The sequence below is a fragment of the Tiliqua scincoides genome, chromosome 4 (genome assembly GCF_035046505.1).
Source record: "Tiliqua scincoides isolate rTilSci1 chromosome 4, rTilSci1.hap2, whole genome shotgun sequence".
NCBI lineage: Eukaryota > Metazoa > Chordata > Lepidosauria > Squamata > Scincidae > Tiliqua > Tiliqua scincoides.
In genome coordinates, this window is record NC_089824.1 from 115902547 (window position 1) to 115924695 (window position 22149).

General features: G+C 45.0%; 1 protein-coding gene across 1 annotated transcript in view; it reads left to right on the forward strand.

Moving 5' to 3' along the window:
- The window catches only part of CACNA1E (calcium voltage-gated channel subunit alpha1 E), a 360216-nt gene that overhangs the window by 186864 nt on the left and 151203 nt on the right, over positions 1–22149 (forward strand). Inside the window, exon 8 of the mRNA XM_066623540.1 lies at positions 18410–18525. Within this exon, the coding sequence (XP_066479637.1) occupies positions 18410–18525 (116 nt within the window). The remainder of the gene's footprint in view (positions 1–18409; positions 18526–22149) is intronic.

Sequence of the window (22149 nt, forward strand, 5' to 3'; positions counted from 1 at the left end):
AGCTACACCTTTTGCTTGCTTGAAGTAGCAAAACCTGCAGGAATTCACTTTTCACATTCAAGACAAAGATGCACCTTGCAACCTCTAGGTCTTGTGTTACTTTGGTGGAGGGTTGATAGCACGCAAGAAGTCATGTGGAGGGAAGCAGCTTGCAGAAACAGACAGCATTCAGTCAGTCACCAAACCTGAGCAGCAGCAGCCTGCCAGCCAGCCAGAGAACCAGCAAGCCTTCTCTCCACTAAGTTTAGAGCATGTGCTAAACCAGCAGCTGACAAACAACTCTGTGCAGAGGCATAACTCCTTGCGCCTGGGGCAGTGATGTTGCTATGTCACTGCCCCTGCTTCTTTCCAGGGCAGGGCTTCATGCACCTCCTCCTGGCATTGGGGAAGGCTCCAAGTCTTTCCTGATACTGGGAGGAGGCATGGTGCAGCCTGCAGCGCCCTGCCCTCAGGAAGAATGTCACAACATTCTCCTTGAAGGCAGGGCTTTAGACACCTCCTCTTGGCACTGGAAAAGGCTTAGAGCCTTTCCCCAAGCCAGGGAGAAGCACTGTGAGACCTGCAGCACCCTATCCTTGAGGTGACTGGGCAAAGCCTGGGGGCATTCATGCGTGGCACCTGAGGCACATTCCCCTCAGCCCTAGATACACCTCTGGTTCTGTGCATGCTCCAAAAATGTGTGATACCTCTGACTGAGTACGAGAGGAGCAGTCTTGTTCAGATCACATTAAAAAAACATATGTGACCAAAGAGAGGTTGACAACTGAGCACCTGTTTTGTGATCCTTGAAACACTTTTAGTGATGGCCTTTTTGGTTCTGGCACTTCACACATGGAATGGCCTCCCAAGAGAAACTTACCTGGTCCTTTCACTTCTCAGTGAAGACATTCTTAATTGCCCAGGGAGTTCAGCATGTCAAATAGCTGGTTTAATCATTATTTTGTAGTTTGACCATTTTTATTGTGCTTTTTTTTTTTTTTACATTTTTGTTGTTGAGGGACATGCTTCACATGAATTTTATAATAAATAAATAAAAATCCATGTGTACCTATCTTGTATCCATGTATACCTATGAAATATTTAACACGTACACTTTGAAAGTGCAACATGGAAGATGTCTTTCTACAAAGCCTCTTTGTCCACAGGCATTCTACTTCCCCTGTTCTTTCTCAGATACAATACGATATTCTGAGCCGTACTTGATTTGACAGCTTTGCCGACCTGCTTTTCACATAGCAGCCTCCACTGGAATGCCTCTTTCGAATGGAATTATTATTCTATTGAGTAGATTTTAACTTTTTTTGTATTCTCCTTCTCTTAATGGACAAAAGCCATTAGCTCATCTTAAAGATTAGCAAGCTGCCAAAATCCTTAAAGAAAAAAATAAGTCTTTTCAAAGCAACTGTTCAGATAGAAACTTAAGGAACAAGTCTGTGTGTTGAGACTTGCACACCAAATTTTTACACCAGCCTTGCAAATGGCTGCATTAAAGTTACTAGCCCAGAACAATTTTTACCAAATCACCTTACCAACACTATTAGTCATTTGTAACTGCACCAGCAGTCTGAAGAGAGAATACGAAGGAACCAGCTCTTCCCTTATTCACAAAAACACTGTAGTTTAGTTGCTTCTGTTCAGTTTTCCTTGCCACAAGTACCACTGTTCTAAACAGTGGGGGGGGGGGGAAGGGCAGGGATTAGAGGGAACATTGCTTACTAACATTCTGGTCTCATCTAGTGTAAACTACTTTAAATTTAAACTGTGCCTTTTTCTAACTTTCTCAGGGCCCAATCCTGAGTCTCTTGTTCCGGCTCATCGCCGGCGTGCACTGTCACAAATGCATTGCAAGGCATGTTTGTGAACCTTAGTACAGGCCCAGCACCAGAGCTGGCCCAGCACAAGCCTGCACTAGGCCAGCTTTAGTGCTGGGCCTGTGGTCCGCCGCCTGGCAGCCTCAACCAGGCTGCTGAGTGGTGAAGAGGTGAGTGGGAGCATGGGGGAAGGTGGGGAGGAGGTGTGGCAGGAGTGGGATGGGAGGGGGTGAGACCCGCGGAGCTCAGCTCAGCCCTCAGGATGAATGTACAACTGATTGCTGTACCAGTTTGAGCATGTACAAACACAGCAGAATAATTGTTTTACTGTGTCCAGAGATCACTGGAAAAATCGAGTTGTTTTTGACTTAATTTAATGTGAACTGTTGTTGCACCTCACTGCTGCACCCATTAGATTCCGGACTCATACTTTTCAATATTTATCTTTGAACATATGACATTGCATTATACTGAATGAAACCTTCTATCTATTTAACACAGCCTGCTAGTCAAGATCAACTCAAAATACCAGGAATTGAATCTGGCACCTTCATCATACGGAGCATGTGCTGTGCCACTAAGCTATGACCTTTCCCATGATTTCTAGAGATATTGGGCCCAGGTCCTCCAAATGGCAGACGATGGGACTTATGCAGTAGGGACCCCTCCAAGACAAATTACTATGCTTTTACATAGAGCCAGAGGTGAAATTAAAGATCATTGAATCATCTGAGGATCTCAAGCAAGAGCTTCATGAAAACATTCATCCCTTTCCTCTCTTATAGTCACGTGTGTCATGCCTCTCATAAGGGCCCACACATTTTTATAGTCAGGTTCAGTATCATCTCCAGTTCTTTTTGGGAGCAGACAGAGTTATTCTTTAGAACTCCTTTTGGGACAGAGATTGCTGCTGGGCTCTCAGAGGCACGAGACATTTGTCTTGTGAAAGAACACTGCCATTTGTTCATAATCACGCTTTTTCATGCTGCAATTAGAATTGCAATAGAGGTGTGGAATGGAAAGCAAAGTTTCCCCAAGGTCCTATTGTTCATGCACCATAGTCTTTGTAGCAGCTTGCAGAATTGTGGCTGAAGTGCATAATGAGAGAAGTCAACGTGTGCTCTGAGCGCATTTGCCAGCGGCCTGCAAGTGCGGCAATAATTGCAAGGTGTGTATTTTTCAAGTCCATGTGTGTGTGTTGGGGCATATGTAAATTTCATTTTTTAACCTTTATTTCTAGCTTTGAGTTTGAATTGGATGGTGGGTCTTTCCTTTTCTGAGATGCCACACAAGTACGGATCACCTGGCACCTTCCCATACTTCAAGGGGTGGTGTTGGAAGGAAAAGAGAAGGGATGCAGAATACAAAGAGAGCTTCAGGTGGGATACCACAGATGCAGAAGACATTTGCAGAAACTGGGAAGAGGCAAACCATGCCTTTTCTCTCAGCTGAACTCTCTTACTTAGAAGGACCCTCCATATAGGAACCATCTGCCCTTCTGACTGAGGGCCAAATCGTATCCAACTTTCCAGCCCTGGTACAGCAGTGCCAATGGGGTGTGCAGTATAACCTATGCTGGGAGGGTAGTTATGGAGGTGTCCACAAAGTAAGGGAATGTTTGTTCCCTTGCCTTGGGGCTGCATTGCAGCTGCACTGGCACTGATCAACTTCACTCTGGGCAATGCCAGAAAACTAGATCTTGGATAGCAATGGCTAAGGCTGTGATGAAAATGTGTGTGCTCCCTTATAAATACCTTTGAGTGACTGAAGGCTCTTGGATCATACCAAGTGTTGTGCTTTCTGGGGCAGGAAGGGGATAGATGTAGTGTATACCATTACTGTTGAATCTACCACCTCCCTTCAGCCTGTTGCTCCCCTCCCTGCCCTCTCCCAGCCCCCACTGCTGCCTTACCTGGCTCAGCGAGTGCAGTGGAGTCCAGCAATGAAATTGCAGCACTGCTGCATTTTGCTCCACACTTCAGCAGCAGCAATTTTGTGAATGCAGAATTCATTTCTGCTGTTGTAATAGATTCTGCACAACAGCCCAATGCTTAATAAGATTGGTCTGTACATTAAGCATTCAGTAATCAAGCTGAGTTAATTGGTGAGTGCCAGTCTGCTTATCTTTTCTTGTTCAACTAGTTTTAGCCCACATTGGTGAATACAACATGCAGTTCACCTTTTTGAGGCTCCCTATTCCCTGTATCCCTTCTCTTTTATCCCCTTTCCTGTCTGCCTTTCCCCTTAATCTCTATAGCCTCTACCTTCTTCCCTTGTCCCCTACTTCCACTTTTCCTAGGCCATCCAGCTGGCCATCTAGCTCCAGCTGGATGGCCATCCAGCTCCATCTTTCTTTTCCTTGTTCTTCACTTTTTAATACCTCCTTTGCTAGGCCATCTGCTTTGCTAACACATTTCATAATCACATTGGATTTCTATTTAGTGACATTTGTCCTAACAATGTATTTAAATTCTACTCCTAGTATCAGTGTTTTGGGGCAAGTGGTTCCCTGGCAGCTGCATCACTACTTTGGATGATGTTTGTGGTATGCTTTTAAAAAAACATAACGTGCATACATGAGAGAAATCTGCTTTGTGTGCTGGAATCCTGTGTAAGTGGTCAATGGCACAGCTCAGTAGTTCAGCAGGGACTGAAGAGGGAGAGGAGGGTGAAAGGTGCAAGAAAACAGACTTTATTATGTGAATAATTCACAGTAGTGTAGGGGAGTCAAAATAATCTTCCCTTCATTATTTCTTAACCATTCATTTCACAGCTATAGACCCTAAACTTTATAAGCTGTTGCTATTCTGAAGAGAAAATAGAGAAGGCAAAAGGAGAAAGAAAATCCTGAAAAGGAAAAGCATGGAAGGAAAACCTCAGAAGGAAAAGCAGAAGGTGCAAGCATGGAAGGGAAGAAGAATCATAGGAAAATTATGTGGGTTTCTCAGAGAGGCCTGTGACTAGGAAATTGGGAGTTTAGGATATAAGAAGGAAGAAAAGGGAAATTAGGAGGAAAAGAAGGGAAAGGATCCTGTGGTTTGGACCATGGCAGAAAACCACAGCTGAAGAGTGGTTTTTGTCTTTGTAGCAAGTCTGTGCCAAAGACCAAGATTACCAAGTCCATATCTGCTGCATTGAGTGTGATGCATTGCAGGAGCTGGAGCTGTGAGGCAAGAATGCCAAGACCAAGTGATTCTCCTTAAGCAGGGTTTACAGGCAGAAAGAGGGCTTTGAAGTGAGCCCTGAAAGCTTGGCAGTAGCCTGGACTCACATGAGGGAGGGAAGAGAGAACTGCTTTCCAGGGAGATAGGGTTCTGTGCGATGGCATGTGAGGATGGCTGTCCAACCTGTGCTGGCTTCAGTTACACTTACTGAGTGTAAAGCAGGGAGAAAGGCTGGAAAGGAAAGGGCAGTGGAGGTTATTGATCCTGGGCACTGGCTTGGCACAGTGGTTCTTGGATTGTGACTGGAATAAGAGTGAATTCATTCGGCACTGTTGGGTCAATGCACAACAGACCAACAATAAGAAAGAATAAGGTGAGGAACAGAATAAGGAAAGAATAAAGTGAGGAACAAGGGTCTGGTGACCCAACTATCTTTGTCACCTCTACAATCCTGTGAGCTACTTTGTGGGGCGAGCTCATCAATGAACCTTTATTATTTTGATGGTCCCCAGTGGCGTCACTAGGATTCGCATCACCTGGTGCTGGAGGCCTGCGCATTACCCCATGCAGTGGGTGGGGCAACGCCCCAGGTGGTGGGCATGGTGATGTGCCATCGCCCCACCCCTACTGGTTTTTTGGCTGTAACTTTTGTTAGAACACAGATATTTCAATGTGGTTTGTTTCATTGCATTCTGCATGAAATTATGCATTGATTGATATATAACATGATGGTATTATTCCTCCAAACTCTAATTTTAGTGATTTTGAAAACTTGTAGAGTCTCACACACACCCCCCCTCCATCAACTTACTAACACCTTATTGCAGCAGTTCTCAAACTTTTAGCACTGTGACCCACTTTTTAGAATGACAATCTGTCCAGGATCCATTGGAAGTGATGTCATCAAGCAAATTAAAATAATTACAAATAATTAAATTAAAATAAATAAATAAGGGGGAGCCAGTCCTGTTCCACCAAGTGAATCTACTCTGAAGTAAGTCCCATAGTGGTCAATGGGGCTTACTCTGTAGCCTGCCTGCCTGCAATAACCCCCCCCCCCCCAAAAGAATCAATGAGATTTCCAGCCCTCCCCAGTGCCCAGTTTAAAGTTCTTCTATTTCAGGCACATCAAGATAAAAACCCTCCTGGCTTTGCAAGTGCAAAATAGAAAATTTTCCTCTTACCAGTTCAAGCCTCTTTTTTGTCCTTTTTAGTGGTGGGGAGAGAGGCTGCCTTCTGGAGCATTTGTTGCACTCCAGCTCCACACTCCTTCTGGTGTCCTCACATTCCCCTTTGCCTGGCCTGACCAATAAGCAAGGCTCGTCTGCCTGCTCATGAGTAAACACTACACAAGGCTGCCTCACTTTCCATAGGGCTCATTAGATTGCACCTGGGAGGGAGGCAGGGCCCTCCTTCTCCCTTTTGTGGGCTGCATTCATTGGATCAGGACCATTCTGACATCCTTGGAGTTCTCTCAGCCTGCCCTATCAACAGACTATGGCAAGTCCACCTACTCACAAGTAAACTTGGCCACGTGGCTTCATTTCCGGTTTAATAGATACAGCTGGGAGGGAGACAAGGACCACCTTCTTCCTTTTGTGTTTTTGGGGGCTGCATTCATTGGATCCGGACCATTCTGGTGTTGTTGGATTCCTCTCAACCTGCCCTTCCCAATGCACTATGGCAAGTATGCCTACCCACAAGTAAACACATGATACAGCTCACTTTCACTTTCCACAGGGATCCATTCATTTTTTCTTTCCAGTTTTTTGGCCATAACTTTTGAAGGAAAGGAGCTATTTCAATTCTATTTTTTTGCATTGCACTCTGCTGGACATTCCACATCCAATGGTGTATGGCATGATGAGCTTGCTCCTAATGCCACGATGTTAGCACATCCTCTCCCAGCACGTCACCCGGTGTGGCCCACACACTCCTAGTGATGGTCCCCAACCTAGTTCCTTCTTGCACCTGGCTGAGATTCAGGGCAAATTACAGGAAATTCCAAACCCTGGCAGGATGCAGCCCACACCCTCTTTCACCTATCTAATCCACCTAACCTTTGAGGATAATATGGTCTACTTATAGCACCATAAGCACCCAGGTTCTTTCCAAACACATTCTCTTGGTCAATAAAATGGATTGCTATTAAGCCATTTCTGCCCAATGTTGCCTATACCCAACAGCAATCAAGTGTGTACACCTGTGGACTGGGCAGAAATGGGTTAGTCTTCAAAACAGAAGAACTTAATAGCAAGAAAAGATTAGTTCTTAAGGGAGACCTTGTTGTACCATAAACATTAGTATCACACATTTACAGTAGTATCCAAGAACAAGTTAGCTAGCCAGCAGCTGACCTCCCCAGCCCCACACCCTGGGCAAAGGTCCACAATGGCACACCACAGGCTATTACTGCCCCCCCCAGAAATCCCCCCCTACTCACCAGAGGTTCACAGAGCCTCAAGCAACCTCTGCCCACATCAGGAAAACCTGTGTGAGGTTCCCCAGCTCTATACACTGTGCTTCCAGAAAAGCAGAAGCACAGTTTCTGCCCCCCATCAGGAGCCTCAGAGAGGCTGCCACAGGACCCTGGCATCTCACACCTGGGGCTTTTGCCCCATTGGACCTTATGGTAGGTCCACAACTGTAACTAGCTCATCTGCAGGATAGTAAGGTTACCCACCTTGCAGGACAACAGCATAATACTCCATAAGCTGCCTTCTAACATGCTCCTGCATGATGTACACTAACGCCAATATTTCCTCTTCTCTCTATGAACCCACACCTTAATTTGGAGGTTTTATACTCCAGATTAACCACACCTGAATAACCTTATGTCTTCTTCTACTTAGCAACCAGCTTAAAATCTCTCTTAAAGGAAAAGATCACTTGCCCAACTCCGTGACAGCTACTTCAGGATGCTAGTTTCTCTATAGCATAACTCCTTGTTTGAATTGGCCATGGAGTTAGGACTGGGGATCCAACTGTTTTGGTAACAGTTTGATTTTCCCAGGTCAGGAAGCTCCTTGGAGATGGCTTTTATCACAAGATCAAACTTGCTCAGGGTGATCAGACACAATGGAGGACAGAATGCCTATACCTTTAACTATTGTATTTGGGCATACAACCCAGGGAATTTGGGCAGGTGCAGCTCAACATGGAAGGGTTTAAAAAGCTGCACCTGCCCAAATTCCCTCTTCTATACAAAGGTTAAAGGTATAGACATTCTGTTCTCCATTGTGTCTGGTCACCCTGAACTTGCTGTTCAAATAAAGTGTGATAATGCATGGAATTTTCCTTTGAGCATGTATGGCTCCATCTAAGCCAACCTGATAGAGGGGGAGTGGGAGTGGTGACTGCTCTGATAATTAAAAGTGTGTACTTCTTGTGGATATGAGGTCTCTTGCCATCAGTCCTGCTACCAGAATCACATTAATCCAGGTCATGCATTCCTAGCAGGCACCCAGCACCGCATACCCTGTACATGCATATTCTCAGCACACCTCAAAATAAAAAGAAATAAAAATTTTATCTGGCAACATGGTAGACTGTTGGATGGTAGGTGATAATTTAAACCAAACACATGGCACATTCTTTTGGGTTGAAACTCAGGATTTCTAGACTTGCAAATAAGAGAAGAAGCAGAATTTTTTGTGTTATTATTTTAAGAGTCATACCCTGCCTCGGTCTCACAAGATTGGAGATACTCTAAGAGGATTTCCTACCTAAGGCAGGGGGTTGGACTAGATGTCCTATTAGGCCCCTTCGAACTCTATGAAGATTTGAGGCAACTCACAACACAGATTTTTAAAAAATGCAATAACACTATTTCCTGTTGTGCTGTTTTGCTGCAGAGCTCTTTGTCCTGGGTTGACTGACAGCCACTACGGTCAGTGAGAACAGTGGTATTCTGGCCAATCAGCAGCAGTTTTCTGCTACTTCTTGTATCATTTCCTTTAATACTGTTTCAGGCAGTGCTTAACTTTTGATGAATTAATCCCTGGTATTGTTGGAGATATTACTGTAAAAATACAAACAGCCAATAGAAGGAAGGAGTTAGATCTAGTTGTTGCTGAGATCACAAAGGGCCCTCAATCCATGGGTGTAAGGCGCTCATGCTGGCATTTTCTTTACTGTGTTTCCTAGGAAGAAGGGGGGCATTTGGAAGACCCTCTGCCAGGAGCAAAAGTAGATGTTCCTATTACTTCCCTCTTCCTCTCATTTTTCTGATGACATCTCTTCTGCTCAAATTGGTCAAGTGCTTTGTGCTTTTAGAAGAATAAAGCAGAGAGAGAGAGAGAGAGAGAGAGAGAGATGCTCATCATTTATTGTGGAAGGCAATGAGGTGGCTTTCCACATTGTTTGATAAAGTAAGGTTGACTTTTCATTTGATTATCTGTAAAAACTACAGTGGGAAATATTTTTTGAGAGTCCAGGCAGCTGGTGTTTGCTTTGGCAGAGTTGGAAACCCATAAATTTACAGCCAAAACAACAGACTCCAGGCCTGATTTTGGCGTCATATTGTTTTCTTCTTTTTATAGCCATGCTCGCCATTCACTCCTCAGAGGAAAAGTAAACTGCTGCACTTGGAGACAACTGGTGAAAATTTGGTTTTCACTGCAAAGGACCCTATGGGGATGCAAAGTTCACCCCCACATAGAGATGCACTGTACTCCAGTGTACAGACTTTCTCCTTTCTGTTTCATACCCACTTCATACTGATAGTTTTTTCTTCATGTGAGCTATGACTATTAGGGCTTCCCAGGTCAAATCTTGTGCGTCTGCCTTGAAATGTCACTAGGTGGCCATAGGCAAGCCATTCCCTCTTAGCCTCAGCTCTCCAGCTTCATGGTGGGGATAATACTCAACTTACAGCCCAATCCTATCCACACTTTCCTGGGAGTAAGCCCCATTGACTGTAATGGGACTTACGTCTGAGCAAACATGCATAGGATTGGGCTCTTACAGGGTTACTGTAAGGACTATATCAAGCTTATAAATGTGAAGCAATTTGCATACTTGAAAGCACTATACAAATGTTAGGTACTTTGTCCTAACATTAATGTGTAGATCCCTGGCTGGCTGTGTAAATACTTGGTGAATTTATTGATAGAGCTGTTAGTTTTTGGTGAGTAAGATAGGATTGTAGCCTGGGGGCCCAATCCTATCCAACTTTTCAGGGCTGGTGCAGCTGCAGTACAGCCCCAAGGCAAGGAAACAAACATTTCCTTACCTTGTGGAGGCCTCCGTAACTATCTGCCCACCATAGATTGCAGTGCACACCCGTTGGCATGGCTACACCAGGGCTGGAAGGTTGGTTAGGATTTGGCCCTAAGTCTTACTGAGCACAATGAGCTGAGCAAAATAAATAACATCATTTTCAAACACCTCTGAGCCCAATCCTTTCCAATTTTCCAGGGCTGGTGCAGCAATACCAATGGGGTGTGTGCGGCATCCTGCAGTGGGGGAACAGTCACATAAGCCTCCTCAAGGTATGGGAACTTTTGTTCCCTTACCTCAGAGCTGCATTGCGGCTCCACTGGAGCTGGGAAGTTGGATAGGATTGGGCCCTCTGTCAGTTATTGTTTGGTGTTTCACAGATCCCAAGAAGATGACCTCTCTGATAATGATATCTTGCCTAAAGGGTCTTAAGGTATCTGAAGGTAGATAGAATTTGAGGGGGAACACCCCACAGACCTCTCTGAGGACACAGAGGCTGAGTTATCAGACCCTAGAATGGATCTAGGAGTGGTATCATAGGCCTTTGAAAGTTCAGATCAGCCCAGCAACCACTCAAGGGTTTCTTCTGAAATTTCCATTTTTCTCAGTCCCTTGTCAGACGGCACCATTTGAGATCCCAGTGAATGCCAGAGAACAATTTATGATTCTCATGCCGCTCATATGCTGACTATCCAGAAATGTGGTGGCCGACCAGACTTGGCATGACAATGATGCCATTGCCAAACATCAGCCAACATGGGATGGCAGTAGGCAGTGGAAGAGTTGGGGAAGCTATCTGAAATCAGGGAAAAGGGCTGGGCTATCGATACCAGCCCTCAGGAAGGATTGGGGAAGAGAGAGGAGGCAGGAAGAGACAGGAAGCAGGAGAGACAAAGAAGCAGAAGACCAAGGTGAACAAGGGAGAGACAAGAGAGACAGCCCAAATGGGGGAAAGAAGACTGGAAAAGACTAATGGAAGGAACATGGAAACAAGGATTAGAAGACATGGAAAGAGGGAACCCAGGAGGGAGAGGGAGAAGAACAAGGAAATGGAAAGGATGCAGAGAAGAAAATAGACTGGAGCACACAGGTGGAAGGAGGAGTCAGGAAGGACCAGCCAGAAAACCCTCACCTGAATGGGCAATCTCCACCCTGAGAGAGGCATGGCCCAATCCAGCCTCCTTGAGCTGCCAGAAGCCAGCAGGGGTCCAGGAAAGAGGGCAGCAGGTACATTCAGGGCTGGGGGCAAGTCTGGAGCGAACTCCTGCATTCCAGTTGAATGGGACCCAGGGCTTGTCTTCTGGCTTCTGCTGGGCTGGGCTCTATGATCAGCCAATGCCTAGCTTGGGGTAATGAGCATCCACATAAAAACAGACCTGGGATGAAGAAAACCTAAGGCTGAAGGAACTTGACAGTGTGTCAGTTAGCCTGCTTCTGCTGTTGTAGTTTGATCTCTCCCTCTTTCATTTGAGTTGAATCATAATAGACACATTGTTAACCCCCCTCCAGCCAGTGCCTATGTTTTCATCAACACTTTTGATATTGGATTGCCCCCTTGGGAGGAAGACAAAGATTGCTACCATGATGAAACCATCCCATGAAATCCTTCATAGTTTTATTTGAAGACTCAGGGCCCAATCCTATATAACTTTCCAACACCAGCACAACCGAAATGTAGCCCCGAGGTAAGGGAACAAATGTTTCCATATCTTGAGAAGGCCTCTATGAATGACTCCCCACCACAGGATGTAGTGCACACCCCATTGGCGCAGCTGCACCAGCACTGGAAAATTGAGTAGGATTGGGCCCTCAACCTCTGCCACTTATTAGGCCTTACTTGGAAATATAAGGAGTCTGTTAAGTTTCAGACTTTGTTGAAGCAACTTTCTTTTGCTTCTGGGAAGTCTGCAGAATCCTACCATGCCCTGGCTCTGTTTTTTGTTTGCAGCTGACTACCCTACTCCTGGTTAGTTTCCCAGGATCTCAGACCAGCTAGAACAAGACTGAGATCTCCCCAGAGACTCAGGCTTGAAATTTTGGTCACTGTATCTGGAATGCAATGTCAAATAGTCAGAGAGCATATAGAAATGCATTATTGGTGGCTATGCCAAGCCTTTAGAAATCACTGTATGAAATATAGTGAAGTATGAATATGAAATACATTTTTGTTTCTCTGTAAATATGCATTTAGTTTCAAAAATGTATTAACTGGCTTTCCAAATTATCAGTCAATTCATACACAAAATATATGACATACACATATATACATAAAAAGTTGTGTATCCAAAAAGGAGTGCACGATGCACTTGCTGAAGTAAACTGAGGCTGCAACAAAGTTATTTCCAGCTGAACTGAACATTTTTGATTTACAGTTCAATCCTAGGCATATCTACTTAGATGTAGATTCAACTGTGTTCAATGATGCTTACTCTTACTAGGTAAGAGTACATTGGATTGCAGCCTCAGTTTACTTCAGCAAGTGCATTGTGCACTCCTTTTTGGATTGCAACTCAGGTCTGACAGAAGGATGTGTGTGAAGGAACCTGCAGGTTTTACTTAGTGACTGGTGAGGAAGGTCAGTGTAGATACTTAAACTTTTACCTGTGCCAGTATATCTCGCTGAATGAAAGTTTTAAGGATTCACTTGTTGGCATAATATATGAAGGAACATTTTTGCATTTAGTCTTGTTGATGTGTACTAATGCTCTCGTGTGTGTGTGTGTGTGTGTGTGTGTGTGTGTGTGTGTGAGAGAGAGAGAGAGAGAGAGAGAGAGAGAGAGAGAGAGATTAAAATTTCTGCATAAATGTGTATAAATATATGTTGTATTTTACAGACCATCCTGTCTTGGGAGGCTTGTATGCCTGCATTTCTGACATGGTTACCATGACAACAGTGAGAGACCCTGAATCTGTAAACAAAGCTTTATGTGTACCAAATCAAAGAAACATACTGAGCAGAAGGACAATTCTGATTTTCTCCTCTCCCCCCCCCCCCAGAATAGGAGCTCAGGAAATCTTCATGCATATGAGGGTCCATGTAATCTTATCCCTCTGCTAAGGCACATCTGTGTGGGGGTGAAGGGTAGTGGAATTGCTTCTGTGTTGGACCTCATGTATTTTAGCTGTTCTTTCCTACCTGGCTCTTGCTATTGAATTTCAAGCACATTGTGTCTTGGGACTCCTGAGGGGCTACTTCACATAAATCCCAGATGTTCAAATGTCCATTTAGGTTTTCTAAATGTATCTTCTCTCTATCTTTTTTCACTAATTAACAGAGGGCACAATCTACTAGAAAACTGAAATAAATGGGGATTGTGCAAGACAGAGCATTGCAGGGTAGTTACCACTTGTGAATTCTCAGTACAGAACAAGATGCTGTGAGAAACACAGAATTGCGATTGCTCTTTGTTTATTTTGTCCATCTTCCAGGTAATGGTGTCAAGTGTTGCACAGGTGAGGCACTGGCCGTCGCCCATCAGAGAGCCTACTTGGCTAGGCCAGCCCCTGAATCATTTGTATCACTGGCAGTGGTGGCAGCCAGCACACTATCAGGGTAGATAGGCAAGGCTGTGCAGGCCCCCAGCAACCTGACCCTGTACTACAACACAACAAGGGATGAGATGCCGTCGTACTGTGTGCTCCACTGCTAACCAGTTCTGTGAGGCAGGGCAGGAAAAAGCACAGCACTCTGATGTCATTAGAAATATGTGTTGATTTCATACCAGTTCAGTGTAAGTCTTCTGCTAATGAATTCTGGAAATTGTGGTTTGGTTCCACACAGGCATTCTGTCATAGAACTATATGTCCCAGAGATCGCTGTGGAGAAGAAATACTGTTAATCTGATTTTATTATCTAATGCAAACTGGCCTAGAAAGCAAACTGAATTAGGGGAAGGAGAGACTGAATTAGAATGGATCCAGGTACCTTGCCTGAAGCCCTGGCATTCCCAGAGGGGAGGCAAAGCGGTAAGTTTTGCAGGCCTCTCAATGCGCCGTGTAAGCTACCCCTCCCCCTTGCCCAGAGCCATTCCAAGAGTAATGTGGAGGTGTCTCCTCAGTGTTGCTCTCATTGCCTGGAATGGCTTTGGAGGCAAGTGGGTGGAGCCACTTACACAATATGTTGAGTCGCCTGCAAAACTTACTATTTTGCTCCCTCCCTCTCCCTGCCCGGCAGTACCTCTGCCCTTTAGGACATTAAGATGGAGGAGAAAAATCTCCATCTCCAGTTGAAGTAAGAGCTTCAACTGCTCTGAAGTTACTTTATTGAAGAACTGAACTTTATCACTGCTCCTGGGGGAGTTGTGTGCAGACCGTACTGGGCAGCCCTTGGCAGCATGTATGTATGTTGCAGGAAAAGGAATGTTGGTGGCCAAGGCCGAAATGTAGGACAGGTGGCTGGATTTGCTCATCTAAGCTAAGAAAGATACACAGGCTATGCTATACTCTTCTGCAACTTTGTGTCTGAATGGACCAACCTTCCTTCATTCCTAAGAGGTAAGGTTGCACGTCACTAGAATTTATCAATCTTCATTTCAGCCAAGACCGAGCACCAAATTAGACAGTGTGCCTATTGTAAAATTGGGGACTGTAAATGCCATTTGGGGTGGATGTTTCATGTTTGTGAACCATGCTACACCCCATTCCCCCTATTTAGGGTGTGATTAATTAGGGAAGCTGCCCGTTGCTGCCCTTTCCCCTCAGCATTACATTGTTTCTCTCCACTGTCAGACTCGGATGCTACTTCAGTTTGATTTCTTTTTCAACATGATCAAAATATATTTAATTACTGCATCAATCACTGAGTTATTTAGATCAAGACTATGGCATGGATAAAAGATTAAAACCCTGCTTTCTCCATACTTTGCTTTTAATCCAAATCCCCCCCCCCCAATGGCTGCTACTTAGAGAGAAAAACAAGCACTCGAGGCCCTATCCTATCCAATTTTCCAGTGCTGGTGCAGCCGTGTCAATGGGGCGTGTACTGCATCCCGTGGTGGGGAGGCAGTTGCAGAGGCCTCCTCAAGATATGGGAACATTTATTCCCTTATCTCAGGGCTGCATTGCGATTGCACTGGTGCTGGAAAGTTGGATATGATTGGGCCCTCAGTTGCCAAGTATATGGTTTATATAACATGCAGACCCTTAGAGCCTGTTAATGAACTTCTCATTATGGCCTTTTGTTGAGGTAGATCTATGGAGACACTTGTTTAGTTGGAAGGAGTCACAGTGGTACCAGAGTGGTTTCATACCTCATTGATAAATTAAAGATCAATAAATCACCGGGCCCTGATGGCATCCACCCAAGAGTTATTAAGGAATTGAAGAATGAAGTTGCTGACCTCTTGACTAAGATATGCAACTTGTCCCTCAAAGCGGCCACGGTGCCAGAAGATTGGAGGATAGCAAATGTCACACCTATCTTTAAAAAGGGAAAGAGGGGGGACCCGGGAAACTATAGGCTGGTCGGCCTAACATCTACACCGGGTAAGATGGTGGAATGCCTCATCAAAGATAGGATCTCAAAACACATAGATGAACAGGACTTGCTGAGGGAGAATCAGCATGGCTTCTGTAAGGGTAAGTCTTGCCTCACAAACCTTATAGAATTCTTTGAAAAGGTCAACAGGCATGTGGATGTGGGAGAACCCATAGACATTATATATCTGGACTTTCAGAAGGCGTTTGACACGGTCCCTCACCAAAGGCTACTGAAAAAACTCCACAATCAGGGAATTAGAGGACAGGTCCTCTCATGGATTGAGAACTGGTTGAAGGCCAGGAAATAGAGAGTGGGTGTCAGTGGGCAATTTTCACAATGGAGAGAAGTGAAAAGTGGTGTGCCCCAAGGATCTGTCCTGGGACTGGTGCTTTTCAACCTCTTCATAAACGACCTGGAGACAGGGTTGAGCAGTGAGGTGGCAAAGTTTGCAGACGACAACAAACTTTTCCGAGTGGTGAAAATCAGAAGTGATTGTGAGGAGCTCCAGAAGGATCTCTCCAAACTGGCAGAATGGGCAGCAAAATGGCAGATGTGCTTCAATGTCAGTAAGTGTAAAGTCATGCACATTGGGTTCTGAGCTATCTGTGACAGATCAGGAGAGAGATCTTGGGGTGGTGGTGGACAGGTCGATGAAAGTGTCGACTCAATGTGTGGCGGCAGTAAAGAAGGCCAATTCTATGCTTGGGATCATTGGAAAAGGTATTGAGAACAAAACGGTTAATATTATAATGCTGTTGTACAAATGGATGGTAAGGCCACACCTGGAGTATTGTGTCCAGTTCTGGTCGCCACATCTCAAAAAAGACATAGTAGAAATGGAAAAGGTGCAAAAAAGAGCGACTAAGATGATTACAGGGCTGGGACACCTTCCTTATGAGGAAAGGCTACGGCGTTTGGGCCTCTTCAGCCTAGAAAAGAGACGCCTGAGGGGGGACATGATTGAGACATACAAAATTATGCATGGGAAGGATAAAGAGAGATGCTCTTTATACTCTTACATAACACCAGAACCAGGGGATATCCACTAAAATTGAGTGTTGGGAGAGTTAGAACAGACAAAAGAAAATATTTCTTTACTCAGTGTGTGGTTGGTCTGTGGAACTCCTTGCCACAGGATGTGGTGATGGTGTCTGGCCTGGACGCCTTTAAAAGGGGATTGAACAAGTTTCTGGAGGAAAAATCCATTACGGGTTACAAGCCATGATGTGTATGTGCAACCTCCTGATTTTTGAAATGGGCTATGTCAGAATGCCAGATGCAAGGGAGGGCACCAGAATGAGGTCTCTTGTTATCTGGTGTGCTCCCTGGGGCATTTGGTGGGGCCGCTGTGAGATACAGGAAGCTGGACTAGATGGGCCTATGGCCTGATCCAGTGGGGCTGTTCTTATGTTCTTATCTATATAGCACAGGCAAAGAGAGAAAAACCATGTGTTCGTGTGGGTCATTGGGTTTATTTTTTTCTCTTCATTCTGCTTGTTTCTGTGCTGAGCTGTTGGCTTTGCAGGTGCGGCAGGGAAGCAGGCAGAGTGTTGTGTGGGCTCCATAGAGCTTCTTTCTGATGGGGGATTGTGGTTACCAAGGGAGCCAAGAGTATTACCACGGGACTTTGTTTATGCTCCTGTTCCCTCAACTGCTTGCACTGCAACCCACCCTTCCACAGCTTCGTCTATGCAGCAAGACTGCAGCAAAATATATTTCTTTTGAATAATGCATCCACACCTCCACCCCATAGCAACGCTTCAGCCTCTGTATGTATGTATGTGTGCACGCGCATCTGTGTGTGTGAGAAAGAAATAATTTTTTGGTTTGCTGAAAATCAGTGTACAGTGAATGAATTGAATTATAAGCATACCATGAAGAGACCAGAAAAAAACTCGGTTCAGGCAGTAGGGAGTCATAGCCTTGCCCTCTGAATTATGTGCAAGGTCTGCCTTTAGTTGCTCTGCTCTTCCCAGTCTTCTGGACTGCAGACCAAGGCTTTCAGCTTAGAGGTGTGGTTTCAAAACCCTCCTACATTTTCTTCCACCTTTTCCAAGGTTGCCTGCAAAGCACCACTATAGCCCTCCCAAGGTTGCTAGAAGAAACACCCTTTCTTTGAAGAATGGTAGAAGGGCCAAACTAGACATTACTTTAGGTACATACTTTGCCATTGTGGGCATTACAAATAAATGTGCTGAATAGCAGCTTCAGGGAACATAATCACGTTTAGCACCATGGCATGATGGAAGGGGAATTTTAATCCTTTGTCCCCTCATTATGGTCATGATTCAGATTGGGGACCTCCACAGGTACTAGTTGCCAAGGGGGGATAAGTCTAAAAGGGAAGACGTTATCCATTTTATTCTTGCAACTTGTTTGTGAACTCAGTCCACCTGCAGACTGGGCGTGGGAGTGGGAACAAGGGGAAGCTGGACTGCAGGGATGCCAAATGTTCCTTGAGTTCCACCCAAATTTGCCAGTCACATTGAATTGACCACCACCCCAAACTCATGATTTCTCTCTCTAAAATCTCCCCAACATTCTTCTGTCATGTACTAAGCCAGGCTATCCACACTAACCTGGGAGTAAGCTCCATTGACTATAATGGGGCTTACTTCTGAGTAGACTTGTATAGGATTGGGCTGTCAGTCTTGTCCCTTCTGCTGTGACTGGGTTCCAATACAACACACTGCTGTAATAGTACAAACTGGATTGCAAACCTTCTATCTTCACAGGGAATTTGCCAAAGAGAGAGAACGAGTGGAGAATCGTCGTGCCTTCATGAAACTGAGGAGGCAGCAGCAGATTGAACGGGAGTTAAATGGCTACCGAGCCTGGATAGATAAAGCAGGTAAAATGAACCTGGGTGGGGCTTCTTCCATGCCCTTAGGGGCATCCCAAGGAGGCAGGTCCATGTGTTAAGGGCTGAAATACGCATGCTCCTGCTTATGGGGTGTTTGTGGGGAAGGATCCCAGAGAGACCAGGTAGATCAACCATTTTCAGCCACTGTGCCATGGCACACTGGAGTGCTGCTGTTGGTCTGCAGGTGTGCCACAAGAGTTTGGAGAAGAGTTATTTGTTAGTAGGGCTACTGGGGGGGGGGGGTGTGAGCCCCTGCTATCAATGTAGTGTGCCTTATCAGTTGTCAAAAAAACTAATGGTGTGTCTTGACAATTTTAGCACCTTGTCAGTGTGTCCTGAGATGAAAAATGTTGAAAATCCCTGAGGTAGATTATGCTCAATTTATTGTTGCATACTCATCATATTACAGTCCTTTCCCAGCCCTGGGGAGAGGTTGTACAGTCTCTACATTACAGTGGCCTTGCTTAGATCTGAGATCTTCTGTTGGGCTTGCTTGACACTAGTTCAGGGGTAGGCAACCTATGGATCCAGCCCACCACCAGAAATCATCCAGCCCTTAGTCTCAAAAAGATATATCCTCCTGGCCCATGGCGGTCCTAAAAAAGAATTTAAGTTTGTAATTCTGTCTCTGGAAGGTTTTGAGTGTCATTCTTTGTTTGGGAATGTGTCTCTCTGCACTGTGTCCTCTTTTTTCTTAGCTCTGTGCTCTGATTGGAAGATTTGCATATATGTATTGAACATGCATGCATTCTTACTATTGACAGATGCACTATCTGGCACCTATGGGGAAGAAGACTGCCAACCCCTGCTCTCAATGGAGCCTCTTCAGGGTGGTCACAGGGCAGTTTGCCAGTATAGGTCTTGGGAGTGGTCAGGGGGAGCTCTGGGCTTATTGGGGCGGCTCCTGGTAAAAACAAACTAAAAACCCAAAGTTTTTCTGGTCCCCTATAAAAGGAAGTTTCTGCCATCTTCAAGACTCTTCCCAGTGTGACTTATCTCTGTCTTCTCTCGCCGATGAAACGAGGGGTGTCTTAGCTCAGCTACCCCACTTCTCCACTGCAGCCTCACATTCTCTTACGTCATCCTCCCTACTCCTCTCTCAGTCCACCCCTTCCCTTTCCTGGTTTAAATCTCCCCTCCTTTCCTTGCCCCATCCTGATTACCCCCAGCTGAACAGCTGTCAGCATCTTTCCTGGCTCTACAGCAAGGCAACGGTGACATTGCTCTGCCAACAGAAGGGAAATACCCCACTCCAAGAGTTCTGTGCAGGTAGGAGGATGGGCATGCTGGATGCCATTGGCTCACGTTGAGCCAGATGCCTCCACAGCCATGTAGTACATGTAGCTACTGTTCCATACTGTCACTTTGGAACAATAGGAACTCATAGACCAGAAGCCTTTTTGCTTACGCAGTATTTGTGCCTTAGTAGTGCCTTTCTGTTCAGACATATTAGGTTCACATGCAGGTCACACATGTTAGAACTTGGAGGTCAGGTAGGCACCATTCATTGTGGAAGCCTGCATTTTCTGTGCAATAATTTCCCATTTACCTGGGAAAACTTGTTACTTACTGCAGGTAGCACATTCTAATTCTAATTATAACCCAAAGGCTTCAGTTGAATCAAAGTGTGAAATTCCAAGCTACATACCCCCACACTTATGGCTCCCACTGCCCTTGTAGGTCACTATGCTGTAAACATGGTAAAATCCACAGCTAGCGGAACTGTCCCTTGTACACAATATTTAAAGGCACAAGAGCCATTTCAATGGCTCTGACACCCACTTGGTTGCCTAGCCTACAGTCCTTAAGGATTTTCTTCAGGTCTCTGTCTCTTTTTTTGCCTTTTCTCAGGTTCCTACATCTCACTTGGATGCCTATTTTGTCCTTAAAACCCTGAGTTGTCTAGCCCTTACGTTTCCCACCTTCTGGGACCTCCTTCAAATCCGTTTTCCAGTGCTTTGCCTTGAATCCTTTAATTAATGCAGGGAAAGGTAGGGGGCCCTTAACAAAGTCCACCAGCTCCATTTTGACCCCCCAATAATATCGTCTCAGCCCAGTCATTGAACCTTGGAGGCTTCACTGCCACAGGCACAATACAATGTTGATTGTTGTAATTTTAAAATGAAATGTGATCATGCAAGTCTATGGGATAGAATTTGTGTCATGGGTTTTGTGTCATGTATATAGTTCCTTCCCCAGTCACATTCCATCAGTTTCTCAAACATTCCATTTTTTAAACAAGTTCTGTTGTTTTGGAGTTTATTTTTTTTTACTTGTTTGGAGGCTGAGTACATGCCTGCGTAGGAGTGCACACCTGGTGAGATCTTTTTTTTTTTTTTCCAGCTGCCCAAATATACCATGCCATTTTAAAAAAAAATTTCAGCTTAAGAAATGGTTTTGAGTATGCATAAAATCTATACAGTGTACTTTTTGGAAAACAAAACAGCTCTGACTACCCTGACTCTTTTTTTCACCCCTGCAAAAGTGAGCAAATTGTCACACTGGGATGTCGTTTGCACTTATGCCACATAATAGCTAACAAAAGGGTGGGTCACATATTGAGTGATCACTTGGACAGGATTGCACTCATTGTTTTCCATTATTTATTATTTATTCATTTCAATTTTAATTCCATCTTTCACACATGGTCTCAAGGCTGCTAATAACATGATCCACTAAACAGTTAAAACATTCAAAAAAATAAAAGTAAATCAGTGAAACAGTAATCAGAGGAACAATCACCAAGCCAGCCTTTTGGGCCTGGAAAGCCCTTTAGCACTTTCTCTTCTTTGTTACTATGGCAGCATCCCAAGGCCAAGATAGCATGGGTAGGAATCCAGCTAAGTTTGTGCCATGAATTGAATTGCTCCTGCCCCATAGCTCAGGGGGTGGGATGAGTTGGGGCCTGGTGTGGATGAAGGATGGCACCTGGTGCCTTGCTTTGCGTAATGGCTCAGGAATGGAGCTTATGGGCATGATGGCAGAACTAGAAGGAAAAGCTCTGAATTCTGCAGAAAACAGCCTCTCCCCTCATTCCCAACTTTGCATCCTGAATGCTGTTCCATCAAACATGGAAGCTGGTGAATCTGGAGCTGTGAGTCATAAGCTGCAGCTTATGGGAGATTGGGGGAGCTCTTCAGGGATACTAGGACTGGAGCCAGCATTTCCAACAAGATTGCTGAAGCAACGGGAGCTGCATGAGTCCCATTAGGTAGCGGCTGAGGGTTCTTAGACCCAAACCACACTTGCAGAAATCCAATGGTAATGGACATTTTCCACAGAATAAGTGCATGACAGGAAGCAATACTCACATGGCTTTCCTTTTTCCATGAGTTACATGCCACAGAATATCCAAGTACCTGTATCTCACTCAGTGCCCTCCTAATCTGTGAACTCAGATTTTTCCATGTTCGTTGTTGAACATGTGGTTGTAAAACCATATGGATCTCTATATCTGTGAGTTTGGCTGCAGCCTGTACCTTCTTCCTGGGGAGCCCTTCTTCACCACAGCTCCTGCTGTAATGGATCCTGGCTTTAAAAGTCCACTGTCTGCACCTCTTCACTTGTGGTGAACATGAAAATGGACCTAATTTGGATTGTGAAACTGAGAAC